Below are 14,721 nucleotides of genomic sequence, written 5' to 3'. Positions count from 1 at the left end.
ACATCCTGCATTCGGAATGAACTGGGCCCTTATGGGCACTGAGAGATATGTCAGTGACAGAGGGCGAAAGGAAAAGCGAGGCGTTATTGTCTCAGGGATTGCACCACCGTTCTTTCCCGCAACCTCAATGCCTCCATTTTCCAACAAAGTTGTAAATTGAAGGCCACTTTTTTTGCAGGATTTTAACACCCTCTATAACAGCCTCTGTCTGACACTATGGATTTTTGATTCTTGTCGGGAACTATAAAAAGTACTGCTACACTTTTAGCCTTTGTCTTGTTATGCACAGTGTTGGCCTGATAAATACATGAGACAAATTTCCTCCACTCTATTAATCAGAGGTGAGGCATAAAAATATACTTTTACACTGCAAAAAGAAAAGCCACAACTTGTAGGACAAGCTGTTGTTGAGATGTTTGGTTTGAGTGTCTATGCAGATTAATAAATATGGAGTATTTATTTGTGCATGTAATTTTCCTTTGAGCTGCTTTCCATGAAATCATTTCAGGTCTCTTTTTATTATCTTCATTCAGTCATTAATTATTGGTGACAGAGAAAAAAGAATCAAGGTTCAGACAGGAACATATTTTTTCTTGCTTGTCTATTCTTATATATTAGGCCAAATTAAATGAGCACAGACAATTTATCACAGGTAATTCTTATTTGTGATTTACCACAGGTAAGTCATAATGTCTTTCCGTACCCCCCCCCATTGTTTATTGTTTTAAATTGTTGTTTATCATTTGCTCTGCCATATAATCTATCATTTGGGTGCCAGTAATGGTGAGCAGGACTGTACATAGTTGGTGTGTTTTAAAAGTCCTCTAAATAGCTTGTCCAACCTAATTTATGAAAACGAGTGAACCTGTGCCTGAACTCGGGATGGACTGTTATAGGGAATAGGCTTATTTTTTGCCAGACAATTCTCTTTACTTGTAGGCCTACCTGCAAGAGCTAACAGATGGCCTGCAGTGCTGCCAATACCACTAGGGAGCTCCTCTTTCCACCTCTAGGTTGATGGTTCAATTCCCACCTGACCTGAAAGCTCCTATGCCCCTTTAGAGCCATACTCTGCTAACCATCTGTCTGCCCCCGCACAGGGGAAATGTGGTTGCATATGAATTATTACTGCTGGATTTAAATATTTGGCTGTTTGCCTTTGTTTTCTAGTTTGGGACTTGGTTTCAGGAGGGGGATTTGTATAGAGCTATAAAGTTAGAGGGGGTATTAGACAGCTTATGATTTTTTACAGATTTCACTCCACTAAAAGACGTAACTTTTCCAAAGCCTTGATGCTGTTTGATTCTATAACTGACATACTAATTGTCTGAAACTATAGGAAATATTTAATGAATAAAGATTATCACTTTGAAGTTGTCTTGTGCACCTTTTATATTCCAATAATGTAATAGAATTGATCGCTATGTGCCAACGTCTTAATTGTCATGCAATGGTACTGAATACCCTTTAACATTATTTCAACGTGCTTTGAATCAAATCTCTTGAGTCAAGCAGGTTTAATCCTAAGGAAAGTGACACCCAATATAAAATGATTACATGTCCTAAAAACATCCATAAGATACATAGATTGCATACAGCATACAATACTTAAGTTAAGCGACCATAGACTTCTTCCTTCCGCCATCATACTTTTACCAAGCACTGTGCTGCCTTCTCCACTGTCTTTGCTGCAGGCCACAGAGAGCGAGCTGGGAGATGTGGACCTGTCTGGACTTCCAGAGGCTGCGGTGGACAGCGAGGAAGAGGAGGAAGATGAGGACCTGGAGAGAGCTTCAGACACTCTTCTGGGCCGAGACCTGGTCCGAGAGAGTCTGGAAAAAGATCCAGCCGACCGCAACGACGACGACATCGGTGAGTCTAACTCAGTGATTGGAAAGGTTATTATTTTTTGCTTGTCTGTGATCAACTAATGAATAGTACACTTCATATTTCAATAAAATGCACTTAATTGTAATGAAATGGGGCACTTAACACTGTATGTGCCTGCATGTCACTTTATATACTGGAGGACTGTCAGTTGCTACTTTTAGACTTCATGTACAGGACATACAGCCCTCGTAGACACCATCTATCATTCAGTGAGCACAGAGGAGATTCACAAATGCCCCTCTAGCAAAGAGACCCCCCTCAGTGGTCTCTAAACACCAGTGCCCTTCCAATGTGTATTTTTCAGCAAGCAATCAGAGAGACGAGCTCATTAGCGGGACCCGTTGGGGTCCTGGAGGAGAAGGAGACCACATCAGAGAGCTGGCCTGGCCTGCTGGGAGGCTGGCCTTCTCATGGCCTTCACAACGGACTGGTCACACTCAGCTCATTCAGAGAAAAGAGATGGAGGAGTTGAGGGGAGGGAAGGATGTGGCTTAAGTTCAACCCTGGCTCACATAGTACTTAAAAACCTATATAAATAGATATATTTTTTCAGTCCTTGGTTGAACTGCTCACAACCTATAAACATTTGCAATCTGATTAGGGGTAGCATAAATACATATCTTTCTTTTGAGGGGTCATAAGCCAAAAAGGTTGGGAACCAGTGCTTAAGCCTATCCTGAATACTCATCAAATAGTCATCAAAATATTTATAATAGGATTACAACCTTATAATGCATATAGATTCCATTACTGCCTGATCAATGACTCAATGTTGGTACATGTTTCCAGGTTAGAGTAGTCAAACAAGAGCATTTAGTCCTATGAGAAGTTTTTTACATAATATAACCTTGTCTAGTGTAGCTTTATTCTGCTTAGCTCACCAGATCAAGGTGGTTTCAACTCATAGTAATCAACATGTACTAAACTGAATCTAAACTTTGTGATTCTGTTTTCTCATCTGACAAACCATCTTCCAACCAAGATGCGCTGTTTAGAAACAGTAAGAATTACTTAAAAAAAAAAAAAAAAAAAGTGTGATCAGGTATTTTAAAGACCAAAGGAAAAAAAGTAAAGAGATGAAGAGAAAGAGAGGAAATGAGTGAAGTGATAACAGCAGGGGGAATAAAAGGTAGCTACTTAGCCGGGCTGCATAGTGTGCAGGTTGGAGCTAGGTCACTGTGTTCTCAGCCAAAGTGCAGAGGAGGTAGACAGAAGATCTGTAGGGAAGGAACATGCTGTGAAAAATTCTCATTAGGCATGAAAATCTTAGGCACGCACTGGTAGTATGCACTGCTCCTGGCTAATAATAGTATGCCATTAGCATATACTGTGATGTGTGTGTGCCTATGTTATTGTGATGTTTGACTTCTATAAGGTTACAGGTTGTTAGGATTTTGATGAAAATCTTTTTTTCCTGAAATCCTTGAGACAACAATTTTAACATTTAACCACTTTCTAAAATATTTTTTCTTTGTACTTGAATTGACATTAGCCCTGATATGAATGTGAGAAGGGTTTGCTTGCAGTAGGGACCATTTAAAAGTCCATTGTTTGTTTTAGAAATGCTGCTGTTTGTCAGTGGAGAAAATCCACTTTGCTTTGGATAGACAAGTTACATCGATACATGCTCTTTCTGTTCCATTCAATTGCTTTCTTCTGTGCCCTTCATCCTGTTTGTGCTAAATAGAGCAACTACTGGAGTTCATGCACCAGCTGCCTGCCTTTGCCAACATGACCATGTCCGTGCGGAGAGACTTGTGTAGCGTCATGGTGTTTGAGGTGGTGGAGCAGGCTGGCACCGTCATGCTGCACGACAAACAGGAGGTATGAATATACTAATAGCACACACAGAAATGTAAACAGAAATATATCACATTTACTGTAAAAGGGCACTATAAAAGTCTAACAGTGTTTTTGAAATTAATGTTCTGAATTTGAGGTTTTAAGAATATTTCTTATGCATTGAGTTATTATGTTTTCATGTTACTGGCCTCTTTTGCTGTATGTCCCACTAAGAATAATCACTAACAGGGTAATTATGAAATGCACAATATGTTTGTTTTAGTAATTCTTTATTAATTTATTACACTGAATTCCAACAACTTAAATGGTGTTGATCATTATTCATTCTGAAACCAGATGTGTTTCATAATTCTTAATTGGGTCATTAATATAATTACAGTTAAAGGATCTTAAATTTGTCTTTCCATGGCCTGCAAAACAGTGACATAACCTTTCAAAGAGCACACAAAAATACACACAACCATAAAGGGAGTTGTAGTAGGCAAGCATGGTTGAACATGCAAAAGTTGGTAAAATAGAACATAAAGAAAGGATGGAATAAACAACACAAAACTGCACAGTAAATGGAACCACACACACACACACACACACACACACACACACACACACAGAGGTTTGAAAGAGCTGTGTAGGTGTTGACACGTTTCTGTGCGTACAGACAAACACATCCTCACCATCTTCCAATCTATCCAAAGCTAATTCTTATACATAAACTGGTATGTGCAAAGTCACTGCAGAGTAAAAGCCCCGTCAATCACCTGAGCTGCTACACAGCTAATTAATTAAGTTACATGCCTGAGAAACAGGAGCTCTGTCATGGCTGTTTGGTTACACACAGTAGCATTAGAACCGACAGGGTAATAAATGGCAATGAACTGCCAGCCGCCGAGCTCCAGAAGGAAGAGAATCCATGTCAGCAGGACAAAACCATACACACAGACACACACACACACGATAAGGCAGTGTGCATCGTATGGGTGTCTGTGCCTTCATACTGTCTGTGTTGAGTCAGTTGATGGACAGGTCTCCTCCACTCTGTCTCTCTGTGGACTCGTGTTGAAGGTCAAAGAGAAGCACTTGGCTCCTCTCACAAATGAACACAACTCTGCTAAGTGAGCGAGGGAGGGAAAGGAAAATAAAGAGTCTAAAGTGGTCTAACAGAAGTAAAAAGAGAGGTGAGATGCTGAAAGGAGGAGAGATTGCAGGTAGAGCGTGAAACCAGCTAAAGTTATTTTACTGACCATTTTATTTCAAGAATAAGAGCTTGACAAATAATAGTTAACCCACCTTTGCAGGCTAACATAAATATTCTAGATATAAACTCATATTATGTATGATAAAAATGTGATTTATGCAAACATTATAAAATAGTCTCTAAAGGACAGTTGTGTTTAATATGTACTGTACGTGGTTCATTGCCTTACCTCACCTTCCTTATTACCATTTCATTATTGCTGAGAAATGAGGAGAGTGAGAGGCTGACTAGAACCAAGAGAAACCGAAGCACTGAGAGATTTGGAGATAAGCAGGGTGAGAAACAGTCAGAGAATGAAAAGGCAATGAGGAGGAAATATTGGTTATAGTTGCGGAGGCAGCCCGGGGCACACTCACCCTCTCTCCATCCACTCACACCTGTGGATGAATGGCTTGTTATATTATGCCTGCTAGCATTTCCTTTTCAAAAGCCACCATAGAGACACAATACCCCTGTACCACCACACTCATACCTCACTCAACGCACATAATGCTCACATTATAATACATGTCAGTTAGTAATATATAGCCATTTTAACAGCCATTCTTGCGCAGCATATTTCTGTTGCTTGGATTGTGCAGTTACTTCAAAATCCTTCAAACATTACAGTGATATCCAGTGTGCTCTTTGAAATCTGATGATTTTAGATAACATTTGCCAAGTGATGTTAATGATGAGTCTTACAGAGTGAAACACACTATTTTATTCGGATCCACAGTCAAACCATTATATATTTGACGCTGTTGCTTGTACACACTACCCTGTTGATACATAAGAGTACTTCGGAATATTATGTCCACATGGATGTAAAGTATATTGATTTAGCTGTGGAAAAATTTGAGTGTTTGATATTGTATGCTTGATGATTTTAAAAAAAATTTCATCTCTGTGTGCCTTTCTGCAGCTGGACCTCTGGTACGTTATCCTAAACGGGGCAGTGGAGATCAGCCATCCAGAGGGAAGAGTGGAGACTCTGTGTATGGGCAATAGTTTTGGCATCTCACCCTCACTGGACAAACAGTACATGAACGGAGAAGTTCGCACCAAAGGGGACGACTGCCAAGTAAGGAGGACTGATAAAGATTTTTAAAAAATGAATCATTAAATAATGGTTGCGCTGCTCACTGCAAGATGTTGATGTACACTTACAGCTTCAACGTGATTATTAACAAAATAATTTAGCAACAACCTGTTGCAGCTGAGAAAGACGGTGATAGCACTGTATAGCACTAAAACTGATATCTTTGCTTGCACTGACACATGGCAGACTAAGACAAGGGTTTGTCAACTATAGATAAATCATTTATTTAGTGATATGATATTGCCGTTGTTACCGGAACAGTCATGCATTGATTATAATGAATAATTGATTTTCATAATATACCACGAATTCAATGATTTTGAATTTACGTTACATCATTTCTGAGTTAATTTGTATGAAGGGTGCGTTTCCTTTTTAGTCTTGCACTACTTTACTTTATTGCAAAATTAAGATCTTTTTCTTCCTAATTTCTTCTTTTTTTATACCACCGTGTAGAGGTTTGCAACCACAACTAAATAATGACACATCTGAATTTAGAGGTTGTCAACTTTACCTTCCTGACATTTATAATGAAAGTTGACATTTGTAAGTTATGATAGCATTACTTTTGGTATACCTTTTAAAAAAATAGAATATTGGGCGTCAATTAAACCACAGGTCTATTGCACATTGTCATGTAGTGGTGTATTTTTAAGACATGTTTACAAATAGCCATGCAGGTTTCTCACAGTCTTGATATAGAGCTGGGATGTGACAGTAATGAGTTTTCAAACATAAAAGTAGTCTAGCGTGTACTTGCGGTAACAGCTTCTCTGTCCACACTGCTCAGTTCCTCCACTGCACGCATCATTTCCTTTCTTCAGAAACACAGGAAGTTGCAGAGGTCAGACTTAGCGAGCCAAATGCAGAAATTGATGATTTAGTCAAGGGAAGCGCAGCAAGTGACAATGCTTTAGAGTAGTGAAGAGTCATAACTTAGCGCATTCTGTGCAGTGTGGTATAATGGGAAGTTAGTTTAGCTCCAGTGTCAAATTGAAGGATGCTTATGCGAAATGGCTAGGTGAGAGGATTTTGGACCACCATAGGTATATTATATTGAGTGTTAGAGTGAGAAATAGTGTTGTTGGACCTTCCTTCATCCGTCCATCCCTCCCATGTCTCTCTCTACCCGCCCTCATGTTTCTTCTCTGCTGTTGTTTGAGTACCCGACTATGGTGCCAAGCAGTGTTTTGCTCTACTACAAGTTCACCCGATTTCCCCATGTCATCCTCGATCAGTTTGTCTGCGTCGCCCAGGAGGACTACTGGCGCATCCTCAACCATGTGGAGAAGAACACGCACAAGGTGGAGGAGGAGGGGGAGATCGTGATGGTGAAAGAGCACCGTGAGCTTGACCGCAGCGGGACCAGGAAGGGACACATTGTCATCAAGGTTAATGATTTTAAATGTTAGAATGATGTGTTGTTTGATTTGATGGAACTGAGTTCGGCCGGGGTTCAAGAAAGCATTTTGCTGTTCTGAAGTGTCCGCTGAAATTCTTGAGGTTCGAACTGACTCAGTATACCGTAGAAATACATTTCGCCTTGTTCCAGAACATATCCTAAACAACATGAGGCAGGAAAGGACACAAGGACACTAGGAAAGTTTAATGCCCAAGATTAAGCTGCATTCTAGCAGGCTAATAATAATGTTTATGTAATGTTTAATCTTACCAAAAACTCACCCTTTATCTCACTATTATGTACTAAATATGCTGAAATGCCTTGGATTGATTTGTGTACCACCTCATTATGAATCGACAATGCCCTCCCATATAGTGTCTGCAAAAACATCAATGCAGCTGCTCGGCATTCTTAGTTGACCGTTCTGAGGCACCGTTAGTACTATTAGTGTTTGCCGGAGCATTTTGTTGTATGCTACGTTGCAGTGCGCTCCAAGGCCTTTTGATCCTTTCCCAGAGCCTCCAGAGGCAGCCAGGTATTGATCGGGTAATGGGCCTGAATGATTCTTTTGGCCACCCTTTTCGAGGAAGGCTGTTGGCTCCAAAACATATCCAGTGGAGATGAGTCAATTCACAACGGTTAGCATTTCCGCGTATGATTTTGGCTTTGTTCTTTTTTGTGTCAGACAAAAGTGGATGCCTTTCTAGTTTCTGTTCCCTGTAAAAATGAATCATTTCCCCCAGAAACCTCTGCTCTGATGACATTAACAAACTCGCTGAAACCACAAGAGTAGAGTTTATGTGTCTTAGACGTTGTATATCTGCTACTTATGAATAGAAATTAAAAGATGTAGATGTAAATGTAGATGCGTGTGTGTGTGTGTGTGGCAGGTGCGTGCGTGTCTGCACGTCTTTGTTTTATTGATGGGAGACTGACCACTTAGTTCAATAGCTGTATCTTTATAGTTTATGTCCTTGTCAATATTATGATTTATTTCGACATAATTTATTCAAATTGTGCCTGCTTGCTTCAACGTGTGAGTATGCATGTGTATGCTTTTGTATGCTTGCATGCGCGCGAGTGTCTGTATAGATTATATGTGCCCCTGTGTCATTTCTGCTGCCTTACATGTGTATGTATGATTTTGCGCCGTATATTTTTCTTCATGTATCCTTATGTGAGTGGGTATATTTTTCTCCCTAGGGAACCCCGGAGCGTCTCATCATGCACCTGGTGGAGGAACCGTCGGTGGTGGACCCCACCTACATCGAGGACTTCCTGCTGACATACAGGACCTTCCTGTCAAATCCCATGGAGGTCGGCAAGAAACTGCTGGAGTGGTTCCATGTTGACAGCCTCCGGGACACAGTGAGTTTGTGTGTGATCGGCTGGTTTTGGTAGTTCCGGGTATGTTTGTACAGTACTGTATGTGGATGTGCACATTTGTGTGTGTCTGCACAGGAGAAGAGTAATAAAGCAGAGGTTTGTGTGTGTGGACCAGCAAGATTTGTATGTGTGTCTGTACTTTTGAGTTTGTGTTGGCATAAGAGTGGACATGATAGGTCAAGTTGGCTGGAATGGGAATGTTAAGGCGTTTCTGTGCAAGTAACTATCGCAGGGTAGTAGTGATGTGTATGCATACCAAGTGAAAATTGCATATATTAATCTATTCTGTACTATTTTGCGTGTTTATGTGTGTGTATCCTTAAGTTCCTATCAGCACTCCTAATGTTTTGTATTCATGCATGTCGATGGAAATTGTGCCACTCACGCTGATCGATACAAGTTCAGCCAGCTCAGCTGTCCTTGAGCCCAGCAGTGATTTGTTCATGTCTGATGCTCCCATTGTCTATAACTGCTTTAACCTAAGATTAGGCTTATACTGTCAATAGTCTTTATGTGGTTGTCATTCAGGCTTATGATCTTCAGCTCCGTTAGAAAGGATCTAATCCTGTACAGAACGATCAGCGAAAAAGTAACAGATTGTGGAAAGAGAAGAGAAGAGATGCCATGAGAAACGAAAGAGAGTGAAAAGTGGACATTGATTGATTGATGCTCTGTGTTGATGTATTGGTTGCCACTCTTACCTTTTGCAAAGGGTAGAACAATATAACAACCTGTGTAAAGTTGCAGAAATAATTGTTTCTGAAGTTCCTTTGCTTACAGTTTTTCTTCTAATTATTGTGGGGCAAAATGAAGCAGTCAACCAGTTGTTAAAAATGTCTCTGCAGCCATGCACATTGTCAATATTTAGCCTCCCTGCTGTTTTCCATATTTTACAGTACTAGCTACTTAATGTTTTATTTTTTCAGAAAATAAAGACAGATAGAGCTACAGTATAATTGGACTGAATAAAATCAGAAATCTGACCATTAGGGCTGCTTTTTGTTAGGGTAACAGTTGTAAAAATTGCTTGGCAGCCATTAAAGTTATTGTTAACTGATTGAACTATTATATATAGATGATAAATATTTAACATGGGCAGTGTTTGACAATATGATAACAGTGTTAGTAAGGATGACTGCATTTAAAGCCCTCATGTTGCCAAGCATTTAGCGTGCTAAAGTGTCGCTGAGCAACTACCAGCTCCCAAGATCCTGCAAAGTAGTTAGATAGGACCTCTGACCCAACACCTACAGTATAAGCATTCTGTAAAGCTCTCAACACATTTCTTGTCAAAGCAACTCATACTTAAATAGTGCAAGAACCGGAGAGTGAAAATACATTGTGACAGGAACTGTGCAAAAAGAAGTGTATGTTTTGTTGCTCCACTAAATGAAGTTGTCATTGTGTCTCACAGGTGACGAGAATAGTGCTGCTGTGGGTCAACAACCATTTTAATGACTTTGAGGGTGACCCGGCCATGACACACTTCCTGGAGGACTTTGAGAAACATCTAGAAAACACAGTAAGATCAAACATCATTTCAAACTTATTCTTTACTTCTGTTCAACTTTTAACTTGTCACTTTTTATTTAGTTGATTTAGTTAGTCCCTAAAGACATACCTTGTGTTATCATTTATATTCTCATGTAAGAACTACATTGCACACCTCAGTAAACAAAAGCTAATTTAAATGCAAGACTCCTCAAGCTCATCATTTTCCCATTTTTTCCCTCCTTGTCAGAAAATGAAGGGCCATTTGCGGCTGCTGAACATAGCATGTGCAGCCAAGGCTAAGTGGAGACAGATTACTCTGCAGAAGGCGTCCAGGGAGTCGCCGCTCTACTTCAGCGTGCAGGGCGGCAGCGAGAGAGGATTCGGCATCTTTGTTGAGTCGGTAGAAGTAGGGAGCAAGGCAGCAGAGGCTGGACTCAAACGGGGAGATCAGGTGAGAGGACGTAAAATACAGAGTTCTACTAGATATGATACATTGCTACCTGTGTTTTTTTAAAGAATGACATTGGAGAAAAGCATTTTTACAGAACCTATACTATGCTTGCTACATCGCTTTCCTAGCCAGTAGCATTCGTGTGGATCCCTTGATTTTTTTATTTGAATTAGTCCCTAATCAGCCGGTTAGATGAGAAACATCAGGGCTCTTCATCCAACCATATAACAATAGAATATAGACACGTTTCAACTAAATTGTGGGATACAGGTGAAAAAATCCATAAACTTGACATCAACTGGTCAAAAGTCACTGTATGTAATGTAGTAAACAGCAGGAGGTAAGCATCCAGGAAGATGAATGCTACAGTAAATGTCTAAAGTCATCTTTACAGGAGTGCATATTTGTTTTTAACCACTTTGTGGTTTTTTTGGTTGTATAGACTCATGATCACCAGGTCAGCAGTCTTTTTTTAACATCTGATGTGACAATATGAACAAGAACTTAAAGGCTTTGGGAGCAATCTTCAAGTTTCATTCAGTGGCTCGGCTCAGAGTTGAAGCTTAAACTGCAGTAAAATACATATATATATATATATGTGTGTATATATATATATGTATGTATATGTGTGTTTTAACGTCTGCAAACTGTACAAACTTCTTCTAAAGGTGACAGTGTGTAAATTAAGCTACCCAGCAGTCATTGTGCACACTTCTGTTTTTGTGTCATTTTTAGATGACTACTGTATAACCACATTGTTCAGTATTTGCATTTAATAAACTGCATACAGATATTCTGACAGGCAGACCAGAATACAACTAATGTTTTTCAGATTACAGTCAAGAATAACAGTGAGGGGTTTTGAAGGAAATTCTTTGTTTTGTTTTTACTCCTGCTATAATTGTGTCATTTTGTCTGCCATGTTTCAGATCATGGAGATCAATGGTCAGAACTTTGAGAACATCTCCTTCTCCAAAGCTGTTGACATCCTGAGAAACAACACACACCTCTCTCTCACTGCCAAAACCAACATATTTGGTAAGCAAAGTCAAGAGTATTTGTCCTCACACACTAATGCACATATAGAACACCATCCCCTTCAATGCATGTCAATGGCCAATTGTTTGAGTTTGAGATGATGAACATTCCCCCTCCTCCTCTCTCTGAACCTCCATCCTTCTAGTCTTCAAAGAGCTCCTCAGCAGGATCGTGCATGAGAAGAAGAACGGCGGGCCTCACATTCCCAAGATACAGGAGAAAAAAGGCAATCGCTTCTCCATCCCTGACCTTCCTGGAGACATGGAGTTTCCTACAGACCATAAGAGCACCAGGAAAATGAAGGCCAACACTGTGTCAGGAGGACGAAACAAGATTAGAAAGATGCTGGAGAAGACGCGCTTCAGTATACTGCCACCCAAACCATTCAGGTAAGATTTATGTTAACACTGCTGTCTGTATGGTTGCAGGCTGTGTATGAATGGGAATAAAATGGATTCAAAGTAATATTTCAGTCTAGTTGTGTTAAGACTTTGTACATACAAGCATAGCAGGCAGAAGGACACCAGCTGGCCAGAAACACAACTCCAGATATGTTGCAACTGTTTGCTAACAAGTTCTCCATATCAATTTAAAGAGGTAGTGATATCAATGTTGTGTTCACATCTTGTTTTCGCTGCCCCCAAGTGGACAAAAAAATAAGTTATTGCAGGTGTAAACGATCAGTAGCGTGAGTGCATGTGGATTTACGTTCCAGCCAGTCCACAATCCTCTTTTACTGGATCGGTCTACTGTCTCTGCATCGGTATGGAAGCAAGCTGTGACCATCTGCCGTCAGAAAAGGTTGGAGTCGTGATCAGAAATCTAAGCCTCGAGCTTTGCCACTGAACTGAACCACTTATTGCACCTCAGGAAGTGATACAGAAGCACATTTCAGCCTCCTCTAGCAGCTTGTATGAGCAGGAAATGGAGAGATTTTACCCAACTTAAACTAAAATGCTTACCTAAATTTTTTGGAAAGTGATGGCGCACAGAAATAAATGATATAAAGTCCATCCCATTTCAAGCTGTGGTTACAGGAACATAGTTCTGAAGATGGCGTTTACTTACTTTAGTTTCTGGAATGCAATGCTCTTTCTAGTCTTTCACTTATCTTCAGCTGCTGTAACGTTGATTGGTTCCAGCCAAATCACGAAAATGTAAACGTTGTCGGCGTCGTCATCATATAACCATTGTCATTGTCATCAATAACCAGCCATCTTACTTCCATCTGGAGCAATTGAAAGCAATTGTGCAGATGGAAGGTCAAATTCAATATTCCACCCGTAACATGCTGATACAGGCTTGATTTCATTTCATCATTTCATGCCTCTCTAGGCATCATTAAACTCCATACAGTGTCAGTGTGTTTATGAGAGAAGAAGCTTTGCCTGACCTGTTAATTACAGAGCGAACCGTCAGCATGGCCATCACGCACTGTAAACTCACACATCGCACAGACGCTGTCATATCTACTGTACATTCCCTCCCACACTTTTCTCTCTCACTGTCTCCACTCTATCAGTTTCCAGCTCGACAGTAATTATGTCTACAAAGCCACACAGTTTGCATGAAAACTGATTGTGTGTCTGTCTCATAACGCAACACGCTATCACACAGCCATTGATCAAACTCGGTGCACAGTTTCCAAAGGCTCTCCGCTGCGTTCTATTTATCGACCAACAAGGGCTTTCATAGCTTTTTATTTTGCTGGTCGGCACCATTTAAGCCACTCTTTGGTTCAAAGGAATTGATGGCTGATTAAAGGGACTGAAGATGAGAAGGGTGGTTTGGGTCAATCGGGATTCATCAGTGCCTGTTGTAGGATGAAAATGTGACGGGTACATTGTAAAGTTGTTTACTGGCTGTATGTGTTCAAAAGGTACAGGCGTCTCCTAGGACAATGTTATTTAGAAGATACCATGTAGTTTAAAGTACGCCACACACATGCACACACACACACACACACACACACACACACACTGGACTCACTGCCATTTTAAGGCAGCCTGGGACCACTGTTGTCTTGTCTCAAAAAGGCTACATTTTCAATGCTTTTGCTCACTTCTTAAACCCCTGGCAAGTTAAATGAAGGAAAATAATCTTGTTTAACTATTTTAAATCCAATTCAGATGCTCTTGCCCAGCTTGGGTGCATACACAAACCCACCGCCACTGTTGCCGCTTCTTTCTGTTCTTGGCTGACATTGAGCTCCACTTCAGACAAGGATTTTATATGACAAGGACACGCTGGCAATAAACAAGTCGTTTTTCTGCCAAATGTAGATGTCAGGGCTTGTGCATGGGCATTTACACACATCCCATATTGACCAGCCCAGTTGATTTACATTCCACAGATTGGAAAGCAATAGACAGAGGTTTTAGCCTTTAGTCAGTTTGTCTCAGAAGTCTAGGTGATTTAGTGAGATGACGACTAAGTAGTAAACCCATGTCCCATGATGTCATTTACATCCTGAGATACATTTAATTTGTAATACAGTCAAATGCATCAAATCATGATACTATTATCACTATAACAGTTGTGTTATTAAGTGTTTGTGCATCTCGACAACGTACAAGACATCCACATTTTACTGCATGCTCACTGCACTGCTGCTGCTCCACCCGCAAGGAGAACTGTTCAGGCAATTATGACTCTGTTACACTTACGACCTGCCTGGAGAGTAGTTAGTTAGTTTTTTGACCAGCAGCTCTTTCAGTCTTCCCAAAAATAGGTTGTTGTTAGAGCACCTGGCTCTACGCTGGCTTGATGAAATTGAAATTGCTCCTGAACATTGTTATGCTTATTTATTCCAGCAAACCTGTCAATGTGTCCACACTTTGGCTATTGTATATTCTGTCAACCTACATGTGTGTTTGTGTTGTTTTAAGTGTGTGTGTGTGTGTGTGTGTGTGTGTGTGTGT

At 40.4% G+C, this 14,721-nt stretch overlaps 1 protein-coding gene across 14 annotated transcripts in view; it reads left to right on the top strand.

Annotated features, from left to right (window-relative positions):
* rapgef6 (Rap guanine nucleotide exchange factor (GEF) 6) overlaps positions 1-14,721 on the top strand; it is a 154,508-nt gene that overhangs the window by 107,016 nt on the left and 32,771 nt on the right. For all 14 annotated transcript variants that reach the window (XM_036008847.1, XM_031308170.2, XM_031308167.2 and 11 more), the window contains 9 exons: positions 1,695-1,872; positions 3,578-3,714; positions 5,853-6,011; positions 7,268-7,420; positions 8,635-8,799; positions 10,232-10,339; positions 10,559-10,762; positions 11,692-11,800; positions 11,946-12,189. In XM_036008847.1, coding sequence (XP_035864740.1) covers positions 1,695-1,872; positions 3,578-3,714; positions 5,853-6,011; positions 7,268-7,420; positions 8,635-8,799; positions 10,232-10,339; positions 10,559-10,762; positions 11,692-11,800; positions 11,946-12,189 — 1,457 coding nt within the window. The remainder of the gene's footprint in view (positions 1-1,694; positions 1,873-3,577; positions 3,715-5,852; positions 6,012-7,267; positions 7,421-8,634; positions 8,800-10,231; positions 10,340-10,558; positions 10,763-11,691; positions 11,801-11,945; positions 12,190-14,721) is intronic.

This window comes from Sander lucioperca, chromosome 13 (assembly GCF_008315115.2).
Source record: "Sander lucioperca isolate FBNREF2018 chromosome 13, SLUC_FBN_1.2, whole genome shotgun sequence".
In the NCBI taxonomy this organism is placed as follows: domain Eukaryota; kingdom Metazoa; phylum Chordata; class Actinopteri; order Perciformes; family Percidae; genus Sander; species Sander lucioperca.
The sequence above is the reverse complement of the archived record's forward strand: the minus strand, read 5'-3'. Positions and strand labels throughout refer to the sequence as shown.